Source organism: Gavia stellata, chromosome 2 (genome assembly GCF_030936135.1).
Source record: "Gavia stellata isolate bGavSte3 chromosome 2, bGavSte3.hap2, whole genome shotgun sequence".
In the NCBI taxonomy this organism is placed as follows: Eukaryota; Metazoa; Chordata; class Aves; order Gaviiformes; family Gaviidae; genus Gavia; species Gavia stellata.
In genome coordinates this window covers 66,516,548-66,532,056 of record NC_082595.1, presented here as the reverse complement: position 1 = coordinate 66,532,056, position 15,509 = coordinate 66,516,548, and the positions used below count along the sequence as shown (strand labels likewise).

Sequence of the window (15,509 nt, the reverse complement as noted above, 5' to 3'; positions counted from 1 at the left end):
TAAGTTTGTTTCGTAAGTATCAAGAGCAGCATGTTTTAAATACTCTGAAGTCCAGTGTAACCGGTTGGCATTTAGATGTGTATTGAAGAAAGTTCTGCAACATAGCAGAACAAACACTTTCAAGCAAAGAAAATGCTTAACATTTGCAATCAATTGAATCTTATTAACCAAAGTGTTCTGAAACCAAATCAACATTTACATAGCAAGGAAAACCACACTTCTGCTTTGTCTGAAAACACAGTCCTTATTTGGCTGTTGGTTTGAAATAAAATTTTCAGAAACTGAGATCAGCAATAGTGTCAGCTGCTGAAACTATACCATTAAGTAGACTACAGTTCTTCACTTGACCTCTTTCAGCTGTAGCTCGTGCCTTAAAACAAAACACTCATGCATTCAGCTGCTAGTACAGGAACTAAAACTATTCTCAAGGAAAGCTACAAAAGCATCTCCTGCTAGAATTAAACTTATTGTATTTGAATTTTTCAAATAATACTATATATGTTTGTAGACAGTTTTTTCCTCAGTGTGAAGGAAAGAGAGCGGAAGAAAGGTGCAATAAATACGCTGGAACAGCATGTAACCTCCTGCTGGGAATCCAAGAAATGTTACTTATTTAGACATACTGATTTAAAGAATTTGCTACTTGTAGGTTCATCTACAGCAAGTGAGGAATACATGAAATCATAACAAGAAATGAAAGATAAGCAACTAAACGTACATCAGTGTTAGGAATTTGGTAAGGTATGTGCATAATTGACAATGAGAAGAAAATAAACTAAAGTTCCCTTGGTACTGCCAACAAATTTTGTTAACAGTCTTCAGGAAAATATTGGCATTTCCATATGTAATCTTCGTGAAAGTTTTCTGAATGTAACAACAGTAACTGATATCAACAGAGAAGATAAGTGGAAGAATGGCGTTAAACCAGTGGGAGCAGGAGGACTAAGAAGCTGTTGCTGAACTAAATGTCATAAATGTCATAAATGAACTGTTCATCTTTCAAAAAACACCACAACCTGAATTTTCTGTGAAAAAGAGAAAACGTGCAATTCTTAGTGTGACTGTGTGGGAAATAATTTTATATACATGTGATTTAGTGCCAAGCCTCTTCAAGGATCACACTGCACTAGCATTTGTTCCTGCTCTGAACAGATGCCATACCTGCTACAACTACTGTTGCTCACACTGCTGTATGTGCAAAGTTCTAACAACGAGACGTTGCATGGGGGTGATTCAGGAGCACAACAATAATAGAATGATAAACCATTCAGGCAAATGAGGTAGGCCCACCATCTTAGCAGAGGGCAATACCAAACTTGAAAATTCACTGCAGAAACCTCTGTTGTAAAGCAAAATGAAGGGTTACTTCCTTTAAAAAGAAAAAAAACCCACAAAACCAAGGATATTTTAAATGACAGATGCTGAGCCCTTGTGCACTATGTCTTGAACACTCTGCACAATTCTCATCCCTCATCTCTAACAGAAGACACTAGGATTTGAAAGATACGGGAAAGGCTAAGAAGAATATCTAAGTGCAGTATTCTCTCTTTTTTTGATCATTAAATGTACCTAAGACTAAGGTTTCTAAAGTACCGACTCACTTTGTCTTGTCATTTTAAAAAAGTGACATTAATATACATTAATTACTGTAAGGGATATAAAGCACCAGGAATTTTCACCTTAGCTAGAAACTAACATTATTTAGCCAGTTTAGGTTTTCTTGCATGCTGTTTCTATAAAGTGTTTTCAAGATTAGAGATGACCTCTGACGTGACATATCTCAAAATAATAATATATTTTTTTTAAAAAAATATTTCTTAATTCATCATTGTACTGATCAAAACTAATTTCTTTATATGCATTCTGCATGCAAACCGAAACAAAAAAAAAATACCTGGTGTCCAGCCATTATTTGCTTCAGCACATTTTCATAACATACTTCATCCATATGATTCAGCTGCTGCACCTGAAAAAACAAACATCATACGTCATATTAAAAGCATTTATCTTTATACATTTTCTACTACATATCAAGCAATTTACATTGATCCATGAAAAAAAATGTGATTATGCAATTAAATTTATAATATACTGATTCCTATTCCTAACAATATCTTTTTGGTATTCTTAAATTCACAAATAGAACATGAAAATAAGTAGATAAATAAAAGTAAGGGGAGTGGATAGAAAATTTAATACATGACTTTGTTGCTTTTTTAATGATAAAAGAGATGTAACCCAGCTCTATTCTTTAATTTATGTGTTTCATATTAAGGAATCTTACTTCTACAGAATATTGATGAAGTATCCACTTAATACATCATCTTACCTAACATTAATTCTTTCAATTTGGTACTATAAAAGTAGTTTTTACACTGTGGATATACATATCCAGGAAATTACTGATTGTCAGCTTTTTTTGCCACAGAAAACAGAAATTTCTTCATAGTTGGGTCATGCATGGGGAATAGTGGGAGTACCGTGTACAGAGTTTCTAATTATGGATAAATAAATGTTTCAGGAAGAAATAATAAAGAGTTCCATTAAAATAAAAAGTATTCTTCAAGCTACTCTAAAGATTTTTTTTCAATTTCTTTAATGTATCACAATATAAATAGCATGTATGTACTTGAATGCACCTCAGTATTAAGGCTGTGACAAATCAAAATGAATAAATAAAGTTCAAAATCAGAACAATCACTCCCATTCTTCATTTGTGCATTCATGGGTGGAAAGAAGATAGTTGTTTTAAAACCAAATCTTTTTGACACAAAGAAATGTTTTACAAAGAAATGTTTTACAAGAGTAAAGCATGTAAGAATTCAAAAATGGAAATATAGTACTTGGAGTTATCTAGAATAGCTGAAAGTTGAAAAAACCAGCTTTAAAACAGCTTTAGAGGGAAGAAGAGAACATTCATATTTGGCATTGTACAAGCATAGTAATAAAAAGATGAGACAACATGGACATGTGTGCAAGAGACAAGTAGCCAGTCTAATTATTCTGAAAATGAGAGGTTAGCATTTTAATTAATTATTTTTTCAAATAATAACAGCTGAAAATCTTTAAGGAGAAATGTATATAGGCAATACATAAATACAAATGTGGACAGACATATATATATACACACACACAAATGCAACTTTATGTATTCTTTGCATTTATACCTAAAGAGGAAAACATAGATATGCATAAAGAAAAATTACTGACATTAAAGAAGAATATCTGACATTAACAGACCTCTGACTAAAGAAACCAAACTTTAGTCTTGGTCCCATATGCTCTAAGAGTTTCAACGTTCAGAGCTTTAAGAACTTTCCTGGCTTACTTCTATGCATAATAAGTACACCATGCTGTGCTTGCCTTTGAAAGCTTGCCTACAGTTTGCATGTGATTTGGCAAATCACTGATCAGTTCCAAATTTTTTGGGAGGTTTTTTGGATGAAGGATGTCAGAAAGCTGTGGCAAAGCATCTACCTAAATAAACTAACAGCATTCTATCTCCTTGCAACTCATCAGTGTGGATATAGACATAGTATTTATTGCACTTGCTGATGTTCTGCAAGAACTGCTTTTGATTCTGTGGGTTCTTACATCACTTTCCTCCTTTCATATAGAGCAGAAGGATGCCAATATTGGCAATAATTTGGCAGCTTTAGTATTAGCATTATCCTGAATAGAATCCTTTCTCAAAGTGGCTTGATACTTTTACTTTTCATTTGCTGTAGTGTATTCTCTTGATTGCAAAATGTATTTTACTCTGTGAAATCTGTAATGACATTCTTCTGAAAAGCAAAAAGACAAACTGCTGGCTGCGGTATTACCAAAACAGTTGTCTCTGCCTGCCAGGTACTCACATTTCAGAATAACTACTACCTCCTAATATTTCCTCATGTCCTCATGTTTTTTTAGAAAACTTACTGATTTTTTAATAATTTCAAACTTTATAGGATAATTTGACTATTTCTTTGATTTTTAAATCACAAATGCATTCTAAAGTGAATATGAAGAAAAGGAGTCTTTCCTTTTTTCTCACCATACAGTGGAAATAAACTAAATATTCAAATCAAGTATCAAGAAAAGATCAAATAAAAGCAACAGCAAATAACAGTGAAGGTACTTGAAACAATTAATGAAGGTTAAAATATGCAAATCATGGTAAGCACCATATGGTAAACTATTCTTGTGTGTATACACTTGAAATGGCTCCTTACAGTTGCAAAATAAGTTTCTTTCCTGCACTGCAGATGGAATGAACTACTTAAATAACCTAACAAAAAAGGCAATGTCCATTTTTACAAAAAAGAAAAAAAATGCTATTATCGATTAAGCCATGAAATTAACTTTTGATTGAAAATGTTTTGATTTCTACTAAATTAAATCATAGCAGAATAAGATTTTCTAAAAGTTGAGCTATATAAGCTTTAATTATCAGCTAGTGAGACGCACAGGAGATCTTATGGAAAAGTGTTTGTATTAATTCACATATCAAGTGGCACTGCACTTTGATTTTTAATAAGAATATTGTACCTGACCATGGCCTTAATGCTTCCCAATATGAGCAAGAGCACAAAGAGTAAAGAAGTTTATTTAGGGACTACTTTAATGTGTTTTCTATCAGAAGTGCACATATGGTAGTTAATGGCTTAGCATGCCAAGGTTTTCATCAATAACTTATATCCAACTAGTATTAATGCATGTCATATTAATATATATCTCTCTCTCCAGATTTCATAAATGAATATTTTTCTTACAACATTCCTCATGCATCCTTACAGCCAAACAAGGAGCACCACTGTTTCTAGCAAAATGGAAAACTGACTCAGGAAAGGCAGAATAATCAGCTACTACAGTGACTCTCCAGTTGAAGGTGATGCTTTCTCCTTAATCAAGCAAAATTTGCTAGTGAAGCGGAGGCAATGCAAAGGTAGATAGCATTGTATCTAATTTCAACAAGCCCTGTATTGTAAGTATTGTAAACTGAGGAAATATGATTCTTAAAGCACCTTTCAATTTTGTGTATCTTTATACAGAAGAAAATATGCTTCATAAAACACCTGTAGCATAATAAACCAGTACCCCCTACACATACCTACATGAAGCATGATCAAAACAAACAGCAACCCTTTATTTGGCATTCATGATTCTTTACCTTATTGGTTGTCTTAATTCCTATAAAGGTTTGTCCCAGTGGTACAGGTCGGAAACGGCCATCAAAGTAGAATAGTCCAATGCAGGGATTGACATGTAGAAATGTAGCAACATCAAGATAATTGGGTAACGTGGCTGAAAGGCCCAAAATCCTAATCATACTTTGTGTAGATTCAACCTATTAAAAACCAGAAAACCTGTAAGTGATCTAAGTGTTATAAAGCCAAGAAATCAAGCACAGAGTTTTAAAACATCCCTTATAAAACAGTAATGTGAAAGAAGCAGTTAATACTTTCTACAAAAGGTGAACAATAGATGTGAGTTAGTGATCGTCCTGTATTGAAGAAACCAAACCACTCTGCAATTCCATCAAATCTTGCTTATTCATCTTTCTATTTTATTGTATTTTTGCCCTCCAAAAGGTTAGCAGTCATTAACTGACATGGAGGAACAATAGCTGTAAAACTGGCTTTGTTAAGAAGGGATAGTCCAATTTACAGGCAAAACCAGGACAGATAATTTGGTATCATTTCTTCCTTAGTCCAAATCACACCACAATTCTGAAAAGAAAGAATAATGTAATTTGTGTCATTCCTCAGTCTTGGCTTTTGCTTAGACCTTTCCACAACTCTCTTAGATAATCTATTCTAGTTCATTACTATCTGCATTTCTCCAGTATGTAGCAGTACTTCTGCAGAGTTGAACATATTTAAATACCAAGAAGTCACTCTGTAACAGAAATTTTTTTCCTTTTTTTTTTTTTTTAAATGCCCCAAATGTTTGCATTACATGCATTCCCATTCAATAAGGAACAGAAATGACACTTCACAACAGAACACTCTGTTCCATATAAAAGCCTGCATATTATATGCATTTCCAGGTAATTTTCAGAAAGAATGAAACCAGCCAAAAGACTCGAATGAGGGAAGTATGCAAGAGTTTTCCCATTTCCTTCTGGAATATTAAGAGCTGTGTAGGCTGGCTCACAACTTTCTTACTAGCATAATTATTTAGAAGCAAAGTTCACAGTAATTTTCATCAAAAGGCTTTTTACACACTATAACTGAAGCCATATACAAGGTTCTCAACTTGTCTCAAATGTGTGAATGTCTCATGATTAGTAAGGCTGGTAACTTCTACCTGGCTGAGGCCTGTTCAAAACAATGTAAGTTTTTACTTAAATACAAATGTTGAATTGCTCAGGTGTTTGAGTTAAAGTGAAAGGAACTGCCATGTAATTATAACAGATGAATCAAAAGTTTTCAAAAAAGATGATTAAAAAGTATATGGAGAGCATTTTCAAGGAAGATAAAATACACCATACCATACCACAGACCTGGAAAATAACAAGTACACCAAAATAATAAACCAAGTCCCAAAAGAAACCACCCCCCACAACTCCACAGACATCAAGCAAAGTAAACCACTACATTGCCTGGTAATGGACATGTCCCACAGCAAAAATTTGGATGCTTAAACTGTGGACGCAACCAACTAAATGACACAGAAAACCTGATGATTTACCCTTTTGCACTTACACAAAGGGCAGTTTTGCAAAGGAAAGCCCATGTACAACAAACTCTTATATGTAAACACAAATTTTGAGATGACTGGGATAAATGAGAGATTTCATTTTCGAAAGTCTTCCATCTGCAGGGAACAAAAGCAACACTCACCTTTAGGAGTACAAAGAAGCATTATAATTTCTTACACATCATTTTATAGCTGGAGGATGTGATGACCTAAGGGCTACAGTCAACCTCAACCACACAGTTTTGAGGTGTTTGAGGTTGTTGTTTTTTTTTTTTGGAGGGGGGGGAAGTGGGTGGTTTCCTTTTTTGTTTGTTTGGGTTTTTGGTTTGGGTTTGGTTTTGTTTTGGCTCTGTCCCCTGGAGCATCACCTCCTTCTGCACTGACCTTGGTGTCTGCAGGGCTGTTTCTGACACTTGTTTCCTCACTGCTAACTCTCTCTCAACTGCTGCACAGTGTTTTTACTCTTTCTTAAATATGCTTTCCCAGAGGCACCACCATCTTGGCTGCGGGGCTCAGCTGTGCCCTGCGGGGGGTCCGCTGGAGCCGGCTGGAACCGGCTGTGTCCGGCAGGGGGCAGCCCCGGCCTCTCCTCACAGAGGCCGCCCTGCAGCCCCCCCCCCACTGCCAGCGCCTGGGCACCTGCACCCCGTACAAAAGTTTAATTTACTTAATATTTATACACTTTTTTTTTAAAAACTTGAATCTGTAAGAACAGTAACCACTTGCTTATATATTTATGCTGTACTTTGTTCACAATCACCCGATAATAAGTACAACCATCTGAAAGTGTAACTTAGCTCCAGTCTGGAAACCATTACTTGATTTTGCTAAATTCAGTAACAATTTTTTTCAAATCCCCTAAAAGCCTGAAAGCACTAATTTGAAAATGTGCTCAGTTCCACCTGAAGGCAGGAAAGCATTTCAAGTATTTAAACAATTAACAAGAACTCTGCTTAATAACCATGGAAGTATGAATTTTTACAGCAATTAACTGTAAGCTGTTTGTTCAGAGTTTTCTTTCAAAATATAAACAATGCCTAGAGAACAGTTACAGTTTACTGAGACTTGCCACTTTCAAAACCGTTGTAAAAAGAAGCCATTTAACTTCACTGATCTGGCAGTTGGCCCTGGGGTTAAGGAGCTGATTGAAAAGCCGGAATTACAACTCCACATGAAAACTGCAGCAGCGTTAACACAGCAAGTAATTAAAATTACTAATATGCATAGCACATTTTAAAAGAAAATATATTTTTGTATATTTTATATTATACTTTACATATATTTGTGCATATGTATATAGTGCCTAAATATTTTTTCAATTTATAAATCTAAAATTTACAAATTATTTAGACAATAAGTTTTCTATTTATGTCAAGACAGAAAAATCAAGTCAGAGTGCTATGAGAAATCAGGCAATAATGTCTTTTGCTCTATAGTAACATTTTGTTAGTCTTCACAATTAAATAAAGATTATTAAGACTCTAAATCCTTCCATCAATTTCTTTAACTTCTTTCAAGGCCACCCAAACAAAAAAATATTTTTTTTTACCTTCTACTTTTATATCCACTTAGCAACACAAAATATCAATAATTAATATAAATAAAAAAAGAAGCACAAAGAGGTACATTTACCATAAAAGACAAAATGTATCATAACAATTCTCCCAATTATTTTATGCTTACATCAAATTCAAACTGTAAACTAAAACTCTATGTGTCTTGTCTGCACATCATCACACACATCTACAGGATGAGTTTTGTTTATTCTTTTAATTATACAGGGCAATATACAAACAGCAGTGACTAACACTGTGCTAAACTTAAAAGTTAGAAAAACAAAATTACCTGAATAAGCTATCATAGTACTTGGTTTATTTTTGTATTTTCTCTGTGATCATAATTCACTTTCAATTATCTATCTATTATTCATCTATCCAAGCACTATAGAGACTTTATTTTTCATAATGTCTTTTAGAATTCTAAGACATTTTTAGAACAGAGTTCTCTGCATACATTTTTCAACTACTTTTCTGAAAGTAGCAAGCATTGATATGGTATTGAAAAGCAAGCATTAATATGTTTTGCTCTCAGATGCTTCTAAAGAAACGTAAGTGTTGAAAGTGTGCAGATGCCCTTTGTAAATACAGTCCATTCAAACATTTATATTTTTCATGTGCTAGATCACTTACTATTTGGTCCTAGAAGTCCCAATTAGAAAGTGCACCTTCATATACAAGACACTATGAACACATAGACTTTTCCTGAAATTGCAGTAAAAATTACTGAAAAGACATTTTAGATGACGAAGTTTTCTGTTTATATTCCCTGTCACTGGCTGGTGGTAGGCAGCTAAGTGCGTTTTCTTCACTATTGGCACAGAATCTCAAACATTTTAATCTTCATATGTTTTTAATTATCTCAGTAAAAATATAAGCACCATTTGGAATTTAGAAGGCTTTCTTTGGAAAACTGAACTGTCACAGTACTTGCACCTCATGTTCTTTGAAAGCTTTACTGTATTTTATTGATTTGAAATTACAATGGAAGTAAGAAATAAAATTGCTGTAACTATATTTAATTGACATATCTAATTAGTATATCTCATTCAGAAGCATTCACAATGGCATGTGGAGAATTGACAGCATGTTCACCATATACGTTCGCAGAATGCGATTATCACACCATTAAATTCCATATATACAGAAAAAATAAACAGAAGATAGCTATCCAGTACTGATTTCCACACTCAAGCATCATCTGCATTTACACTGTTAATGATAAAGGATCAGGTATGGGAAGTCCCTCTCTGGATTGTAAACTGATCACAGCAGGATAATTTTCTTCCTGATACGTTTTAAGATTTGCATATCATCTCATTACATTACAGCTGCCGCTTGAGAGCATACAGAGTATGCATAGAGATACTCTTTTATCTGACTTCTAAAGTTCTTCCTGAACTTTGTGATCTTGGCAGTCTTCCCATTCCCATGTATTAAAATATCACATTCATAGAATGAATTACAATCAAGCTGGAAAGCATATCCCTGATTGTTCAACTCAAGCACAGAATTAAGTAAGCAGACACGTTTACATATTCTAATCTTTGAAGAACTGTCCACTGGTTAGAAATTAATCTGATATTCAGATGACCCAGGATCACTTCAACACACCCTCTACAGTCAGTCTGTATGCCCTTCAGATGTACACTAAAGATGAGATACACAGAAAATTAGACACGTGTTTCTTAGTTTTTAGTCTGGATGTGGAAGAAGATGAATCCTTAACGTAGGTTCCTGAGTTCCCTGCTCAACAGTGGTAAGAATGAAGTACTGCATACAGGGATTCACATTAGTTATTAGTTAGATACAACCCTACTTGGAGAATGTAGATCTATGTTTTTCACATTACCAAAAAAAAGGAGAAAAAGAAAGGAAAAAAAGGGGGAATTCTTAGAATATTTAAAAAAAAAGGAAGAATTAAAGGTGTTTCAAAATTACTAAGAAGGAAGTTTGTTAGAATGTTTCACCAGTGTTTACTTGTTTATTGATATCTTGTTTACCAATGAAAGAATTAAATTGTCAATCAGTCCACATAAGTGGTAATTTCCCAGTTTTAGGAATAAAAATTAAAAAAAACAATAAAATTTGCAAAATCAAAAGTACATAGTAAAAATGCAATTACTAATACTGTTTTGAAGATTCTACATAGGACATTATCTACAACTCAAACACTCTGCACAGAATGCATTTGTTACTAGGCAACCATCTAGTTAAGTAATTTTATAAATGAGTTTTACTCTGCTTCCCATGAACCCTGAAAATACTGTGATCTCAGTCCTCCATTTAGAACATATTTAAAAATCTAGAGGCACTGAAAAAATGTAACCATGCAGAAAGCACTATCAGAAACCATATTGTTTTCCCTCAGCTAAATATTAAGTATGCAATACTTTGCCTTAAGAAATGACATGTTGAATATACCTATTAAGAGATTTCTGTGCCCTGCACAGTGCCATGTCAGTTTTTCTTGAATGACAGAATGCCTTTTCATGCTATGCTTACTGTTTTGTTCCCAAACTAAGAAACAAAAAGAAGTATGAACCCTTCTACAGATCAGTTTAACTGCTTTACGTATTATGAAAGAACATAAAACATATGACAATCACGATTACCTTTTAAACTCCATGGATATATCATGAAAATGGAAACATGTTCACATATCAATAATAAAAAAATGCCATGCAGAATGACTTCCTGACATTACTTCCATGCAAAGTAATAGAAAAGCTTCTGAAGATTAATTCAAATATCTGATACATAACATTTTTGAAACAAATGGAGATTAGATTTTGTTTTAAAAATGTACGTTGTTTTAAAAAAGTCATTTTTACACAACTACAACGTTGCCAGAAAAGATAACAGGATAGATCTAGACTCATGTAAGGTATTAGACATATGGCGACACAACATGCTGTTTATAAAGAGCATCACAGAATAGCAAGAAAACATGTATTAAATTTATCACAAACTGATGAACTGACAGATTTTAAAAAGAATGTGTAATTGAAAAACAGCAATTAAAAAGGGATGCCTCTAATTGCTTTCTAAGCCCGACTCTATTCAATAATTTTATCCATGATACACAGTAAATAAAAAGTAACTGGTGATGAGAAGAGCAGGTGATTGCCAGAATTAATGTAACTGATGTGTGCATCAGCCATACAGATAAATCTATGTTGATGATCCCATTCAAACTAAATTTCTTTAAATTTAGCTCATTCTAAAACAGGCCACAGCTGCAAAACGAGACCCTATTCTCAGGAAACATTCTTATAGCAACAAGTGAATCCTGCAGCAACTATAAAGAAGTTTGTCTGAGGACTTAATGGACAAGCATCTGAATGCAAGCTCTGAAGATGGTGTGTTAGCAAATTAAGTACATGCCATTCTTAGAGGTATAAAAAGGACAGAACTGAGTAATATAAGGAAAACGCTCTAAAAATACAATCGCTAATATAAGAAAGTTCAGTGAAAAAAGCCCCATAACACAGTTGGAAACCAAAATATTATTGTAGAAGTAATTTCAGTGAGCTTGTTTGGTTTATCCTGTAATAGAAGATGCTGAGAAACTTGATCAGCCTCCATAAAGAACATCAAAGCGACAAAAGACTAACAGCAGTCACGCAAGATGAGAAATGAAGAACCGAATGAAACGGCAATGCCATTATTTACTGGTGCATTCTAGTCCCAAAAGACACATACAGGAACTACCGTGGGCTATCATTAGAGATAAAATATATAGATCTAATATAGATCTAATCAGCTGTTCTTAGGTCATTAGCTAAGCATTGCTTTTTTTTTTTTTGAAAAACTGCTCAGATTTTCTTACCCAAGAATGGGATTCCAAGCACATAGAAATTCCTAATTTGATAACAATTAGGCATTTGGCTTTGGGTGAGAAACCTCTGAACTTGTTTGCCTCTGATTTCTAGTAAGAAGGTAAAAGAGGGAGACAAAGGGACAGAAAAAAAGAGGTAGAGGAGATAATAAGGGACTAGAGGTATTGAAAATGCATCCAGAGCGAGGAAAACCACATGGTGGCTGAGAGGGAAAGTTTCTTAAACAAGTTGTCATGAGGAAAGAAAGCTCAGAAAGGTAACATCAGAATTTCCAGGGAAAGGAGAAGAATTCCACCATCTCATGGTCACTGCAGCCAAGGTTGCCTTTGATCTTCACATCCTCAGCGAGCCCCTCCCTTGTTGGTGAGTATGAGGTACAGCAGAGCACCTCTCCTCATTGGCTTGTCTGTCACCTGGAGGAGGAAGTTCTCATCAATGCACTCCAGGAACCTCCTGGATTGCTTGTCCTATTGTCTTGTCCCACCTATTATTTATGTAGTAACTTTGTTTATGTAATAAAAAAAAGCAATTGAATAATAAAGCAATTGAAAAAAAAGCAATTGAAACTTAAATTTGAAGAATGAGACTGTAATGAGAACAATATTTGTATGTCTAAGATGTGAGCTTTGGTTCCACAAAATCTGAGAAATCTTTTACTATAGATTTTATTTAATTTCTCATTCACTTAGTTGAGAGAAGGTATCAAAACTTACATGTCACTCAAGTGATAGTATTCAGTACGCTTTTTGTGAAAAAATACCCGTAAGCAGCAGTCACCAAAATCTCTGAATAATTATGACAAAATAATTTAGTGTCCTTTAAGAGCAGTCATTTTTTTTCTTTCAAGCTAATAAGCTTAGTAGATATTACAGAAGTGTGGAAAGTTTGATTAAAAAGTTTAAGCATTTCAGTTTTACATCTGCATTATGCTCTAGACTAAAACTTTAAACATCAAAGCTATAAATTGGATTCAAAGAAGTTGTTTGATGTTATACCTACAGTATGTAACAGAGCTCAAAGCAATTTTCCCACCAAAATGTTTAGCAAAGTCAATTTAAATCACTTGCAAAAGCATTCTCTAAAATTTGAAAAGTGCAAACATGCACGAATATGCTGTTCATTCTGCTATGAGTAAAACTGTCAGCAATTCCAATATATATTGTCCTTCCACGTTTTAAAAAAATCCGATTCTAGAAAATGCCATAAATTAAAATGAACATGTTAAAGCCTTACAGTAAGTGGTGTGAGTCAATGTTCATCTGGGGGAAAGTACAACCATAATTAAAGTATTTTGAGGTACATAACAGGACAGACCTGCTAATGCATCAGGATATTCCTGTTTTCAGAATGTATTTGTATAGCTGTATTTGTACAGCATATGAATACGGATCTCAAAACGTTCTTTTCTGGCACAGTTGTAGGCCCAAATAGCTACTTGAACACTAATTCTTAAAAAGACCCCCCCTCCCAGTAATTAGAAAAAATACCCATTGTCTTTCTGTTATCCACCATCTAAGCAAAAAACCCCTCACACATTCCAACAAAACAAGAGAAATTCTTTTTCTGTAAGACAGGATAACAAGCCCTGCAAAATGTAAAAGGCACTACATTATACATCCTGACCTGCACAGGAATCATAACATTGTCTCATTAGACAGTCTCATATACAAGCTAGGGAATTATGATCCAGATGAAACTATAGGTACACACCATTATTAGAGTAGCTATTAGTGATTTATTAAAAAGGCTGAAGTAGTATTCAAAGGAATTTATCATAGCTCTGTCCTAGAAGTGATACAAGAAATGACTGTTCCAGGTCAGACCAAAAACCCTGCTTCTATACACTGTCTCCCACAGTGGCCAAAACAGACAGTACAGAAACTGGGAAAATGTCCATGATATTTGCCAGCATAGCTCCCAGCTATTACAGCCCCCAGTCTGATCTAGTGACTATTAATCTGCAATGGATTTTTCTTTGAATTACTTGTCTAATCACTTTCTGAATCCCTCCACTACAAATTAGGAAAAACTAGTCAATGTTTCTAATATCTTAAACCAGTATACAAATCAGGTAATTGATATCAGCGATTACTGCAGTGGTGTAATTGACATAAGGATATTTTAGACTGATGTTGTCAATGGGTTTGTTTGGTTTTTTTTTTTTTTCCTGTTTTGTTTTTTAAGAACTGAACAATTATTCTTACCTCCTGTGTGCATGAATATTGAATGAGTATGATGTCTCTATAGATATCAATGAAAATATGTTCTAGGACTACTTTCAGAAGGGGTGGAGAGGAGCTTAATGTTTCATAGAGAATCATCAAAGTCAAAAGGACATTCTCCAGGGATGGGCTGAATATTCTGGGTTTAGTTCCTGCTCCAGGGACATTAATGAATTTGCATCAAAATGCATAAAAGAGAACTATGAGCAACAGAACCAAAGAAAACAGAACCAAAGAAAATTAACCAAAAAACCAATTGCAAAATATCATTAAAACATTACACTTAAAACATCTGTCATAGTATTTTCACTAAACTCCAGTGAAATACTTCTGAAATCAGAAAATTTATGTTATCTTTTTTAGTAACCAAATAAAAGTTCCAGTAATTTCATAATTAGTTACGGACGTATACTGCAAACTTCATAGAACTATGCTTGCAGGCTCAGATGCTGCAGTATAACATTTCAGTGTAATTTTTAAAACTAACCCTCTTATTATTTGTTTCCATATTAAAAAGGTAAAACAGTTGTAGAAAACATCTCCTGTTTCTTTGTCCCCAAGCTCTCTGAAAGCTTGCAATTAAAAATATTTTTGTCTGGAATTGTTTTCTGCTGCATAATTCTAAATATTTCTACAAGCAGTTTTGTTTTCTGTTTAACTGTGGGGTTTTTTTTAAGTGTACTTTTATACTGTACATTTTCCCTTTCTTCAACTACCTTCTTGTAAAGATTCATAGTGGTCTCCATTACTGCCTTTCTTATCAACTTAGAATAAATAAGGTCTTCAGAAAGGCGGTGAGACAGTTAATTTCAAGATTTGTGTTTTGTTTTTCTTCTCAACTGTTTCACTTAAAGAAGGTTTACAAATGAGTAGCTTCAATTCCAGATGAATTAAACTCCAACATGGTAGGTAAAACAAACCTTGAAATCCTAGAAGATTAAAGCACCCTAGAGAGCTATTTTTTAAATGAGTGTTGAAGCAAGATAGTGCTGTATCACAATAAATGCACTAAGGGTAGGATTCGGTACCCAAGACATAATTGCCTCAGATTTTATATTCCTTAAATTATCTGCAAAGGCTTGACAGACACAAAAGAAAAGTATCTATGGGAGATTTGTGTCCAAATCAAGCAGAAACAGGATGCCAAGCTGAATAATGTAGGGCAGATAAAATAGCTGTAGATATCTATTTCGGACAGCTAAAGC

At 34.1% G+C, this 15,509-nt stretch overlaps 1 protein-coding gene across 1 annotated transcript in view; it reads right to left on the bottom strand.

Moving 5' to 3' along the window:
• ASCC3 (activating signal cointegrator 1 complex subunit 3) overlaps window positions 1–15,509 on the bottom strand; it is a 270,969-nt gene that overhangs the window by 158,248 nt on the left and 97,212 nt on the right. The window contains exons 11-12 of the mRNA XM_059828883.1: window positions 5,153–5,329; window positions 1,895–1,966 (exon numbers count right to left, since the gene is read on the bottom strand). Coding sequence (XP_059684866.1) covers window positions 1,895–1,966; window positions 5,153–5,329 — 249 coding nt within the window. The remainder of the gene's footprint in view (window positions 1–1,894; window positions 1,967–5,152; window positions 5,330–15,509) is intronic.